This window comes from Hippoglossus stenolepis, chromosome 5 (assembly GCF_022539355.2).
Source record: "Hippoglossus stenolepis isolate QCI-W04-F060 chromosome 5, HSTE1.2, whole genome shotgun sequence".
Classification (NCBI taxonomy): Eukaryota; Metazoa; Chordata; class Actinopteri; order Pleuronectiformes; family Pleuronectidae; genus Hippoglossus; species Hippoglossus stenolepis.
In genome coordinates this window covers 25,287,222-25,301,291 of record NC_061487.1, presented here as the reverse complement: position 1 = coordinate 25,301,291, position 14,070 = coordinate 25,287,222, and the positions used below count along the sequence as shown (strand labels likewise).

The 14,070-nt window shown below is 43.6% G+C and overlaps 1 protein-coding gene across 1 annotated transcript; it reads left to right on the top strand.

Moving 5' to 3' along the window:
- Positions 1–290: 290 nt before the first annotated feature.
- On the top strand, positions 291–13,779 carry aars1 (alanyl-tRNA synthetase 1). The gene is made up of 20 exons (XM_035157670.2): positions 291–476; positions 2,754–2,911; positions 3,030–3,218; positions 3,378–3,523; positions 4,000–4,191; positions 4,651–4,795; positions 5,250–5,395; positions 5,531–5,639; positions 6,179–6,329; positions 7,193–7,317; positions 8,204–8,348; positions 8,432–8,610; positions 9,302–9,415; positions 9,503–9,709; positions 9,810–9,994; positions 10,994–11,102; positions 11,568–11,681; positions 11,768–11,974; positions 12,393–12,506; positions 12,998–13,779. The coding sequence occupies exons 2-20, from the start codon at positions 2,768–2,770 to the stop codon at positions 13,175–13,177; spliced, it is 2,901 nt and encodes a 966-aa protein (XP_035013561.2). The 5' UTR covers positions 291–476; positions 2,754–2,767; the 3' UTR covers positions 13,178–13,779.
- Positions 13,780–14,070: the final 291 nt, after the last annotated feature.

Here is a 14,070-nt window from a genome sequence, read left to right as displayed (position 1 = left end):
TTAAACCTGCGTGTTTTATAATAATTATTATTCATCATCATTAATAATTCACAATTTATGACCAATAAATGATGTGATATTTCTTATAAAGACTCGGCTGTAAACGTAAACACGAATACATTTAAAACTATACATAATTACTGACAAAAAACATAATTCAACTCTTTAATATTTAACGAAAATACACTTTTATATCACATTTCTTAATTAAATACAACATTGTATTGACACTCAAGTCTTTTCCATTGCATCAGCCGAACGGGGGGAAGTGACTCCTGCAGCAGGGGCGGGCCTGGCCCTGATTGACAGCCCGCTCGTCCAATAGGAATAGGAGTATTCCCGACGTGTAGGCGTGCTAGACCAATAGGACGTGAGCCTGGGCGTGTCCTGGGTCAGTGTGCCGTGTCCTCCTGGTCGTGCAGCGTGGAGCTAACCGGTGCTAACAGCGACTCGTCCTGACACAAGAAGCGACGTCTGTGAGTATCACCCTCCTCTGACCCGCCGCTGGGATCCATAACCTCCTCGTTGAGGGTTAATAATGTGTGTTTCTGTCACGAGCCGAGCGGACACGTCTCCTCCGGGTGGCAGCTGCAGCCGGGCTGGCTAACTTTGAGCTGGCTAACGTCAGCTTGTCAAGCTAGTTGCCTCAGTTCACAGTCAGCTGGTGATTTTAATGAGTCAATGTGCTGGTTTTCAGAAGCACACTCAGATTAATGATGTTTTCTAACATTTTATATTTGTATTGTGATTATTTACACCTGAGCTGCTGATACTGCAGGAGAGAAATGACAGTTTGGTGCTTATTACCTGTGTTAGTCTGTTTCTGCTGCTTCCATCAAGTTCATGTTTTCTTTTAAACAAAACCAAGGAATGCTCAGCTGATTAATCTGGATTTTGACTCATATAATAATGAGTAGTTTCATCATTTGTCAGAGCAGTGATTGTTGTTGTCTTCATTTTTATTTGCATCCTTTAAAACCTGAATAACTCTCAGCTAATCTCCTGTTGGATCCTGTTCTGTCTTTACTTCCAATAGTCATTTTATTTGTGTAGCGTTTTTTAACACGTTTGACACTTTACAGATTTGAAAAGACAGATATCAGTCAACTTTATTGTCACTTCTGAAGTTCAGGACATAGACAGGATTGAAATGCAGTTTCTCTCTACGAAATATAATATACAATACTCATCATAATCACACTCTGAATTGAGTTGAGTTTCACCTTTACGACACAGTCTGTTCATTGCAGAGGCAGAAGTTTCCATCCCATCACCCCAATGTCTCGACTTCCTCTGGTTGCCATCAGGGTGGTTTGGTAGTCAGGATGGGGACGGCGCCTGTTTACCATCCGTGTGCCGGCCCCGGAGAGCCCAATGTATCAGCTGGGTGGTTTCCTTCGCCAGCTAGTTCATAAACCAGTGCGCTGATGGGAATTTAATTCTGCTGCCATTAATAATTATAGGGTAGCATTCTGTTCTTGGTGACGCTGTGGTTGTAGTGGTTTGTTCCAAGACAACAAATATGAAGTGATTTGAATCATTCAGGAGTGTTTGGGGTTAAATTTGTGACAAATGAGGTTTAAAAATCTATCACATGCAATGTCTCAGTGAGCTTTTCACTCAGACTTCAATCTCTGAATTAGAAAAATAAAACCACGGCACACAGGGGAATTGGGGGAAAAACCCAGGAGACACAAATAAAACACATTTTAATGTCTTGACAGAATTTTACTAAAGATATTATTTGAAGAGCTAAAAGATGTCACTTGTGGAGCTAGCGACTGTATTTCAGCTCTTTTAATAAACATTATTTATTAAAAGTTTGTTAATTTTACAGTAAGATAAAGAGGAAAGCCTTCATTCTTCAGAATGGGAACAGCAACGCTTGTCATTTTACCTGATGAATAAGTTCAGGTATTGATTGATTATCGTAATTGTTTTTGATTGCCCTCGACTGCAAGTTGCACTTTTCCTGCTGTTCTTCACAGCTGTTCATTCAGGCCTGTCTCTACTGGCAGCTCTTAGGGGCTCGGCACTAAAGCTCCATGTCACCAAACAACTGGTATCATGCAGCATTCAAGCCTCCAGGTCGTTTTTCTCCATTTAAGATTCAAAAGCTTGGAGATCAACCGTAAGCTGAATGATTCACTGATGCAATACTGCAGTGATATTACAAAGCTGTGTTGTCAGTCAGGACCAAAACTGACTGTCAGTTTGATTGTAGTGCATCGCTGCAAGAAAAGCCCCAGAGGCCTCACAGGATTCCTGAGCTGCTGCCGGTTTATGAGAGGAGCCAGAGGCCAGTTTGTTAGGAGGGAAATCACAGAGTAGAATATCTCTGCTCAGACGGCTTGTCAGAACACGTGCACTTGACAATAGGGCAGTGGTCAGCAGAGGAAGTCGATTGACAGGAAAGTAATTGACAGAATTTCAGATTTGAGGTCCAAATCGTTTATTCAGGAAAAAGTTTTTCTTTGTCTGTTTGGGTTTCGGACAAAATAAGACGCATGGAGATCTTACCTTGTGCTTTTGGATAAATGCCATGGGATTTTAAAAAATTATATTTGACGAATACATATTTTAGTTTTAATAGAATAATTGTGTTCAGCACTTTAGTATGTAAACATTCATTAAATGATCTACACATTAAATACACAAGACACTGAAACACAATTTAGATTTTCAACATTTCAAACACTTAAGGATTTGTCTTTCTTTGTTACTGATTTGAGTTTTTTGTTCTTTCAAATCAGAAAGCTGATTCAGAATGGATTCCTCTTTGAGTGCAGCCGAGATCCGTGAGAAGTTCATTGACTTCTTCCGTGGCTATGAGCACCAGTACGTCCACTCGTCGGCCACCATCCCACTGGACGACCCCACGCTGCTGTTCGCCAACGCCGGCATGAACCAGGTATCCATGGGTCTCCATGTCTTTCTCAAATGTCTCTGCCTCTCTCCTACATGTTAACTGTTTTGACCATGTCTTGACAAATCACAAATGAGCATTTTCTTCCTCTCCCTTCTCTCAGTTCAAGCCCATCTTCCTCAACACCATCGATCCCTCCCACCCTATGGCCAGGCTGCGTCGTGCCGCCAACACCCAGAAGTGTATCCGTGCAGGAGGCAAACACAATGACCTGGACGATGTGGGTAAAGACGTCTACCACCACACCTTCTTCGAGATGCTGGGGTCCTGGTCCTTTGGGGACTACTTCAAGGTATCGTGTTGTCATCCTTTCCAGCTTTGTCACTTCTGTGTCACCTTTTACAAAATTGTAATCCAACTGATACTTGTTGAGATTAATATTGATTGTAATAAACTTAATTTGGTCACATCGTCCGATCCTCTAACTTTATCCCCTCACCTGCCTCTGCAGCACCTCGCCTGTAAAATGGCCTTGGAGCTGCTGACCGAGACGTTTGGTATTTCCATAGACCGACTCTACGTCACCTACTTTGGGGGCGACGAAGAAGCCGGCCTGGATCCCGACCTGGAGTGCAAACAGATCTGGATCGATTTGGGGTGAGACCAGCTTGAGGATGAGATGTATTTTTATTTCGGGGAATTTCCTTTCTTCTCCTACCAAAGTCCCACCGAGACACCAGACTTCATCCAGCAACAGCCTAGAAGATGATCTTTTTATCTCCACTTGTCTTCATCTCATACCTCATCTCATACCTCATCTCAGACCTCATCTCATCAGTTTTAACTCTACATGAACCCTTTTTTCTTGGTGATTCAATGATGATTTTGTAATAACAAGAAGAAACCTCGTGCTTATGCCTCTGGGATTAGATTTTAGAGCATTTTACTTCTGTATATTCATCCTATAACTAGTTGAAACTCCTTAACACTTAAAACTAACAAGTTGTTAGGTGTCAGGTTCAGAGATATAACAATTTAATTACTGAAGCACACATGATCTAACTTGTGTTTTTATCTTTTAAATAGAACAGATATAATGAAGTTTTCTCTCTCTGTGCTTGTGTTTCTCTCAGGATGGACGAGGCTCGCATCCTGCCCGGCAGTATGAAGGACAACTTCTGGGAGATGGGAGACACTGGTCCCTGCGGCCCCTGCAGCGAGATGCACTTTGACCGCATCGGAGGCAGGGACGCCTCCCACCTGGTGAACATGGATGATCCCAACGTCCTGGAGATCTGGAACCTGGTGTTCATCCAGTTCAACAGGTAACAGACTCACAGAGAGAGAGAGAGAGACGCTGATGAGAATAAATAATCCAAACCAAATTTTAAACTGATAAATGTTAAGTCTTTATTCTGGGAAATAATTTGTGTTGTAATTCTTAAGATGCAGTGAAACGTTTCTAGTATTTCTAGTCTCCATACAGCTGATTGTGTTTTCAGCTCATAATTAGCACCTGCTCTGCTTGTTCTCCAGGCTTGTAACCAGTTCAGTCAGTTTCACAGCAGCAAACCTAAATATACACCCAACCAGTTATAAGATCAGGAGAAGCTGGAATTTGGACTCACCTTTTCTATCTGTTTTGTACAATACGCAGAGCAGCCACTAAGTAAAATGTCCACACCCTCCAAACATTTTTACAGTTCCTTTAATTGTGTCTGAGGAGATGTTTGTTTTTGTGTTGTTTACAATCTGTGTCTGTGACTCGTGTCTTCGCTGTTCAGAGAGTCAGAGACGGAGCTGAAGCCGCTGCCTAAGAAGAGCATCGACACGGGGATGGGTCTGGAGCGACTGGTGTCTGTCCTGCAGAACAAAATGTCCAACTACGACACTGACCTCTTCATCCCTTACTTTGAAGCCATTCAGCAGGTGTGGACATTACCGAGAATCATGTAACTGAATGGAAGTATAAATAAGTGAATGCAGAATTTCACAGGACACAGTAAAACCCTTAACTCAGCTCTTTCCTCAGCACTGGAACTTGGCAGCTTCAAAAAGAAAATTGTGATTAAAGTGCAATTTGTTTTTTAAATATTAAAGTTGTAATAAATAAATAAATAAATGAGTTCACATGGCAGATGGACATTAAATATTTTTTGGTGTTCATATTTAGGATGACAATAAAATTAAAAGTATGTTTAGTACGTTTAAAAAAACAGAGACCAAGCATAAACATTAACAAAACAAATATCAAGATGTCTGGTATACAAATATAACAATTTCCACTTAAATAACATCCAGCAATGTGACTGAAAGGCTGTAGGTGCCTACAAGGGGGAAAAAAACATGGTTCCAACACAATTTGTGCTTTTTATTCTTCCAGGGAACTGGTGCTCGACCTTACACTGGTAAAGTAGGAGCTGAAGATTCTGACGGTATCGACATGGCCTACCGTGTGCTGGCTGACCACGCCCGCACCATCACCATCGCCTTGTCCGACGGCGGTCGGCCTGACAACACGGGAAGAGGGTGAGACACGGACAGTTCAGAGCAGGACGTTGAAGAATATAAATCTATACAGCATCTGTAGAAAGTGGAAAACGAGTGTGTTTTGTAGTTTACTTTTAACGCTGTGTTCTAATTGACTGTTTCCATCATGTGTAGCTACGTGTTGAGGAGGATCCTGCGTCGTGCAGTCCGTTACTCCCACGAGAAGCTCGGAGCTAAGCAAGGCTTCTTCTCCTCCTTGGTGGATGTGGTGGTCACGTCCCTGGTGAGAATATATTTCTTCTTGACTTTATGTCGGTGTATCTATGCTCGTTAAAGTGTCAACAGGCCTCATCTTACATTTATATATAAATCTCACTTACCGACAGCATTTAACGTTGCGTTTTAAACCGGATGTTTCTCGGTCTCGATGGAGTCAGATGTTGTTCTTATTAAACTGTGCGGTCGGCTGCTCTGTGCAGGACGCTACCTTCTCTACGCTCTCTGAAGACAACGGGGGAGCAAACAAATCATTTACCAGTGGTGCTTCACACTCAGGGGACGCAAATACTTGTTATTGGTTTTTGACAGTAGTTTAGAATCTGGCTCTCAGAGCTAAAAGAATAGATTATGGAAAATCTGCCATAGTTGATGATAATAATGGTACAGTATGTTGCACTGAATCCAGAGTTTCACCACTTATCTCTTTAATAACTTTTGTATAACGATGTGAGGATTCAGTGGCTGTGCGTGAACGACCCCTAGCTGTGGATAGTAGCAGTTTCTATTATTTAACTATCCATTTTGCTCTCCTCTTTTCTTCAGGGCAATGCTTTCCCAGAGTTGAAGAAAGACCCAGAGATGGTGAAGGACGTTATCAATGAGGAGGAGGAGCAGTTTCTCAAAACCCTCAGCAGGGGGCGCCGTATCCTCGATAGGAAGATCATGAGTCTGGGAGAAAGCAAAACCATCCCAGGTGAAATGAGAGAAATGTTATCACTCATATTAGTTCACAATAACATGTCCCACCGGATTGGGAGAGCTCAGATCAATGTTGTGTTTAGAAACTGTTGAGGGGTCGTTGGATAAATATCATTTCTCCACTGATTCAACACCAATTATGTATTTATTTTTCTCACCACCTACATCACTTTCTCTCTCTCTCGCTCTGTGCTCCTCTGTCTGATCGATTTGAAACTATCGACAATTCGTGTTATATATATATATATATATATTTGCAGATATGTTGGTATTGAAAATCCTTTACTCCTTAATATCGGTATCTGTGTCGTCTCCTAAAATCGATCAGACTCTTACCTCCTATTGTTCTCGTCTCTTAATCAAATTTGAATGTTTTTGTTGACACGATGGATCAATCTCTTCCTTCATTCATCTGATGGTCACGTATAATGTCTCAAATCGTTCGTATTCAGGCTTAAAAATTACTCCAGTTATGATAAGAAAAGGCTAAAATCCTAATGACTGATCTTTCACACCATGAATTCAAATTCAAATTAATGCACGTCCAGCATTCCTTGGAAACGACCTCCAGGGCTGTTCGTCGACACCGTATTGAATTTCATCTACCTCTGAATTTTTGTCTCTGTCCCGAGGGTTAGACCGCATCATTTGTGCGCTCAGCCGAAATGAGACGCTTCAAATACGAGCCTAACAGACGGTGTCCTTGCAGAGAGCGCGACAGAACCGATGACTGCATCGCTTTGTATCAATAACGTGTTCACTGTTTGACTGGAGGACACGAGTCTTCAAGCACTGTTGCTTCAGACCGACACCTGTCCTGAATATCAAGCAGCATCTTCTCTCTGTGTGTGCGTCCAGGCGACACTGCGTGGCTGTTGTACGACACGTACGGCTTCCCCCTGGACCTGACCTCCCTCATCGCAGAGGAGAAAGGCATGGCCGTGGACCGGGCTGCGTTTGAGGAGGTGAAGAAGGCAGCACAGGTGAGGAGACGGTGACGAAGGACTCCTTCTGACATCCGCTGATTGTTTGAATTTGGCCCTGACTGCTCTGTGAGGGGAAACTCCACCGAGCCGTGTTATGTGTCTGCTCCTGTGGGAACACGGTTTTGCCTTGTGTCAGCGTTCTCCAGTATTGCACTGTAAGTTAGAAGCAGCAGCCGTGCACCTGCTGCTTGGATAAATCCTCATTTACTTTACAGCCCCATTCTGATCCATTGTTGTTGGATTCAGCAGGAAGATGAATTTCTCTTCTGTAGCACTGCAGCCTCGTACAACACCTCACAGTTAACTTCTGCCTGTATGTGCTCACCAAGCACTTTATTAAGAACCTGACTAATACTTGGTAGGGCCTCCCTCTGCTTTAGAATCAGCCTCAGTGCTTTGTGGTATGGATTCCACAAGACGTCCATACAGGGATGAACATGGTCATCAACATTACTCAGAAGGGGATGTGGAATTCAAACGTTAATTCATTTTCACAACTATTAAATCCAGTTCATCTGCCACAACAACTATTGTGCAGTCAAAGACTAATTTTCTTCTCGATTGTGATGTTTGACTCGAACATTAACAAAGTGCGTGGTGAGCGCACATGCTAGCACTGCAATTCTGCTCCGATACTTTGCTTTTGCTGTGCATAGTTTCCTCCTCCTGCCATTTAGACTGAGTTACCAGTTTGTTAAATACACTTGTAGAATCTGAGGTCATTTAACACACAACCTGCAGTAAATCTCAACTTTATGAAGTTTATTTTTAATATTTAACTGTAAATTCAGTGTAATCACTCTAGTTTCTAGTTTCCACTCTAGTTGGTAAGTTTGATGACGTTGAGTTTTTCGTGAGTAACAACACATGTTTGTGTGTGTAGTTGAAGTCCCAGGGTAAGGGAGCAGGAGACCAGGACCACATCATGTTGGACATCTACGCCATCGATGAGCTGAGAAACAAGAACGTTCCTGCTACAGACGACTCTCTCAAATACAAATACACCTCTGACGACAGCGGCAGCTATGGTGAGTGGGATTCACTTTCACTGGCAGACTTTAGGTCTGTGTTTTCAGGACGATAACATTCTGACCTTTATTCTGTTTGTCAGTGTTTCAGCAGGCCTCTGCTACAGTGCTGGCCCTGCGCCGTGACCGCGCCTTCTGCGATGAGGTGACCACAGGTCAGGAGTGCGGCGTGCTGCTGGACCAGACGTCCTTCTATGCCGAGCAGGGCGGACAGACATTTGATCAGGGCTTCATGCTTCGGGAGGACGACAACGTAGAGGACGTAAGTGCAGACTCGGTGGCGGAGGTGTGATATTCCCAAACTGCACTGCGGTCACATTGCAAGTACAAATATCCAAGTTCCTGCCAAAGCTGGAACAAAAACCCCTCTTTGTTGACTTTTAACTGGGGAGAGAAGATAATTATAATATCTTATCTTATATATATATATATATATAATATCTTATCTTCAAAGCAGACACTCGGTTGGAGTTTAGCAGTTGTTTAAATGGGACTGCAGCGTCTGATAGCTCGTGGAGAATCGTGCCTGCAGGCAAACAGACTCCATTCTGTTCGACAAAGGCTGAAAAATAAAATACCTAATTTCTGACTGAAGAAGAGTGAAAAGATAATAAATTGTTCTCGTCTTTGTCCCGTGAGCTCGTATGACATGAAGACACATTCATATCACAGTTTCCAGAACGCTGTCTGTCAAAAAGGAACTGAGGAAGTAAATGTTTCTTTTCTGTCTTGATTTGTTCTTCCTCCCAGTTCTGCTGAGGATGTGAAGATTTGCTGAACCTTATCTGGCTTGATAAACCTTTTGTTCTCCCACTCACGATCTTCTAGCAATTCAAAAACTCTGCCTTTAGTTTTAAGAAAAGTACATTTTATCTTCAAGTACTAGAACAAAAGGCACAAAGCATCAGCCCAGCTTTCTAACTACACTGACAGCGTTTATCTTCTGTTTGCAGAGGATGGAGTTCACGGTGAAGAACACACAGGTTCGAGGAGGTTACGTCCTCCATGTGGGGACCGTCTATGGAACGCTGAAGGTCGGAGACAGCGTCGTCTTACAAGTAGATGAGGTGAGGTATTACTTCTCATTTTCAGGATCTGTTTTGTTGCCCGAGTTGTTTCTCTGACAAACATCCATCTACGTTCTCTCTCTCCAGGCTCGACGCAAACCCATCATGAGCAACCACACCGCCACACACATCCTAAACTTTGCCCTGAGAGGAGTTCTGGGAGAGGCCGACCAGAGGGGTTCCCTGGTCGCTGCTGACCGCCTGCGCTTTGACTTCACTGCTAAAGGGGCCCTCAGCACAGGGGAGGTCCGCCGGACGGAGGAGATCGCTTGTGCCATGATAAGAGATGCTAAGGTCTGTTTGGGGAAAATACACAAAATAATCACTCACCAGCGAATAGAAGTCAACCCTGACCTTTCACATGGTTTTACCTTTTGCCAAATCAACCATCCAGCCGGTGTACACCATGGACACCCCCCTCGCTGAAGCCAAGGCCATTCAGGGTCTGCGTGCCGTGTTCGACGAGACGTACCCCGACCCCGTCCGAGTCGTGTCCATCGGCATCCCCGTCCAGGACCTACTGGACGAGCCCACCAGTGCTGCTGGCTCCCTCACCTCCATCGAGTTTTGTGGTGGAACGTGAGTACGATGCTTTATTTCTTTTCTCGTGTGTTTCTGCTGGTGATAGGGGATGAAAACCAGCTCAGTCAGCATTTCTGTTCACTTTAATTCAGTGTTTCAGTGAACTGGAAAGAGCTGAAAGCAAATATCCAGGGTGAGATGGTGTTTACAACTTGATCTCAAGTTCTCCTGGTTCATAAATGGAGGATTTTCGCAAAAAACAAATGCTAAAGCTGAGATATCTAGGACACTAGTTTAATAATATATTTCAATATATAAGTTGTTTTTACTCTATAATATTTACTTTTGGGTAAATTCATTTTATACATTTTGTAACTTTATGCCTGAAAACCTCAAACTTTCTCTTGTGTTTCTGTAGTTTCAGGCATTTGTGTTTAAAGTTTTCAGTGAAGTTTACAACATTTTAACACTGAGCTTCCACCTGAAGTGCTGCTGGTTGCTCCTGTGAACGTTCTTAATGTCCAACAACACAGAACATGACAAATAAAGAGTCCGCTCCTGTCTGAAGAAAACAGATTTCACACCTGCCCAGTTCTGGAGTGTGAAGTTGAACCCATGAATTGGATGAGCTGGTCTTTACAGCTGTGCAGACGAGACCTTGAACATGTTCTCGATTAGCTGAGCTCCACTGACTTTTACAGTGTCGGCTCCCGGCTGTGAAATTCACCTGAATGCCAGGACGTCTCTGCTCCGACACCGATTACAGCCAAACTTTTCATCTAATCTGATTACTGGGAAAAGTCCAAACCATTTTCAAGCTGTGTTTAGAAATTGAAAACTCTGAGAAACACACAAAGTTGTTTTAATTGCAAGTTTTATAAACCTGTTGTCGTGCTTCTAGATGTTTTTGTGTTTTTTAAATGTGCAGCCACTTCAAACGATCCCTGTTCCTGCTGCTGTAGCTTTGTAATCTTTCCTCGCTGAGCTGCCTTTCATCTGCCGCCCACTCTTGTGAAACGCTGTTGGTAATGTGTTGTTGGTGTCTGCTATCTACAGCCATCTGCAGAACTCGGGTCACGCTGCGCCATTTGTCATCGTCTCAGAGGAGGCCATCGCTAAGGGCATCCGCCGCATTGTTGCTGTGACAGGAGCAGAGGCACAGAAGGTGGAGAAACACACATCCAGCATTATGCTCGTATACACACATCCACCCACACTAGTAGACAAGAGTTTAGCCTAAAAAAAAAAAAGACATAATTTTCCCACAATGCATGTGTCGAGTTGTGTTAACCTGCCTAATTAAATTGAAAATGTCTCTCAGACTGAGGGACGACATGTTATTTTTGTCCCTGGTGACAAAACGCACTCCGGTAATGAAACTTTAATTAAGCTTGTTTTTGACTTTAGGTTAACTGGGAGACAGAAAGAAGCATTTTTCTCTTCAGGCCTGAGGACAAATTAATCTTTACTATTTTTAGACAATCGCTGTTTGATCCTCTGCTTTATCTTTTTGCCTTTGCCTCACTCCCACCTCTCTTCTTTCTCTTTTTTGTCCTCACCTCTCCCTGAGGTTTTTGCTCTCTTCCCCTCATCCCTCTCTCACACTTCTGTGTCTCTGTCCATCCCTCAGGCCCAGAGAAAAGCCGATGCTCTGCTGCAGTCTCTGTCCGCACTGGGAGACAAGGTGAAGCAGCAGACGTCCCCGAACAAGGACGTTCAGAAAGAGATCGCAGACATGACCGAGGTAAGAGACATTGTTTCTTTTGTGCCAGGACAAACTTCAGAGGAGAGAAAAGCTTGACTGTGGCGTCACGTCCATCTTCTCTGCAGTCGATAGGCACAGCAGTGATCTCCCAGTGGCAGAAGGACGAGATGAGGGAAACCCTGAAGGGCCTGAAGAAGACCATGGACGACCTGGACCGCAACTACAAAGCTGACATCCAGAAGAGGGTCCTGGAGAAGACGAAGGAGGTGATCGAAGGCAGCCCCAACCAGCCGCTGCTCGTAATGGAGATGGAGGCTGGAGCCTCAGCTAAGGTGAGAGTCGGGGCCGAGTCTAATCTATCGACGGTGCTGAAAACCAGACTGAAAATCAAACAGGTCCTCGTAAGAGAAGACCCTACACAGAGTAAATCCATAATTCAAACTCTAAGACTTCATCAGCATCCTGAAGAAAAACAAATGAAAAGTGCAAACACTATTAAAATTCACTTAATGTCTGCAGCATCGCACATTTTCTCCGGCGGCCTCATAGCTTATCTCCTTGTGTTGTTGCCACAGGACCAAACGAGCGCTGTGGCCCATTAGTTCTGTCCTTGAGACATCAATAGTGCTGATTAGGAGACTTGTTATTCTTTCTACCTTCTGTGTTTCTCCTCGTTCCCCCCTCCTCCTTCTTTCCTTTACATTTATTCTCTCTCCTCCTCTTCCTCCCTCTCCCCCCCCTCTCTCTCAGGCTCTGAATGAGTCACTGAAGCTGCTGAAGTCGAACTCCCCTCAGACCGCTGCCATGCTGTTCACCGTCGACCCTGAAGCTGGACGGATCACCTGCTTGTGTCAAGTTCCTCAGGTAAGACATCCACTCGTTCATTCAGACCATGAATTGTAAATAAAGATGGACGACGCGTCTCCCTCCATCCAGAAATGAAGCCAAAATATCCCTAATACGAAACTGCCATGTTGTGGCAATGACGTTATTTGGCACCAAAGTCTGTGTAGATGGAGCCGCTCTATCAGGTCCCGTCACGACTGAGCTGTCAATCATATCATGACGTTTTACCCTGTTTCCATAGCATCAAATAACGAATTAAAACCAAATGTGCACTTTGACTTTTTGAGACTAGGTGACCCCCTGTCGCCGTGAGTCGAGCAGTGTGAACTCACCACAAGTGCATGTTCCATCTGCTAACATGGAGGAGGCGTGGTTTAGGATATATGCAGCAGCCATCCACCAGGGGATTTTGGGGAGCCGTCATGTCGTCTGTCTTTACCTACAGTCAATGATTCAGTGTAGTGAACAGGCTCCTCTCTGATTAACCTTCATCACCTCCTCTCCCTCAGGATGTGGCCAAGCGTGGTCTGAAGGCCAGTGAGTGGGTTCAGGAGGTGTGCCCCCTGCTGGAGGGCAAAGGAGGCGGCAAGGACATGTCGGCACAGGCCACGGGCAGGAACATGCAGGGCCTGCAGGAGGCGCTACAGATGGCCAACGAGTTTGCACGGCTCAAACTGGGAGAAAACTGAGGAGAGAGGAGATGTCGTGGAAACAAGGTGACAGTTGAAGAGTCTTAACTGAGTTAGAATTAATCAAAATCAAATTGCTTGAATATAAAAGATCCTCACAGATAACAGATGATCTAAGAAATGTGTTTGTGTCATCATTGAATGCTCGAGGGAAAGAAAAGAACTTGATTTCGCCTCCTGCAGCTTCTGCACAGCTCGGCTGAAGAAACAGAAACTCCTCAGACTCTCAGTCGGCTCCTGATTCACTGAAACCTTCATCTCACCCTCTTCATTTAGAAACAAACTCAGTCTGTCCTTTGCCGGCCTCTGATCTCTGAACAGTGGCTCCGTCCACCTGTGTGAGTTCTCTCCTGTGATTGGTTGAAGTCGTACAGTAGCTGTATGATAGTCGTGCTTCTCGAATAAAAAGCCATTATCTGACATGTGTACTAACAGGTTTAATTGAGTAAATTCATTCACTGTATAAAATGATCACAAACGTGTCCCAACGATGTAAAACTTCATTTAATATTGATTCAGTGCAGAATGTTGTCTGTTTTCATTGTAGCTGTTCCAGGTCAGAGAAATGTCACGTGATGGAATAAATGCAATGATAAATTCAACGTGTCTCTTTTGTCTCTCTCACACACACACACACACACACACACTCATAACCCTTGCACTAACCTTAACTATAACAACTACAATTATTTACCTGTTTTAAAATCATTGCTTAAAACATATTTTTTGAGGAAAGTCTTTAAATTCCATATTTTTAACTGGTTTTATTTGACGTTGTTTATTTTTTATATTTTCTTTCTTATTTTTGTTTAGTTCTCCATTGTTTTATTCCCATGTGTTTTGTAAGGCACCTTGTTGTATTGTTTAGTTAAGTGCTGTAGAATTAAAGTTTC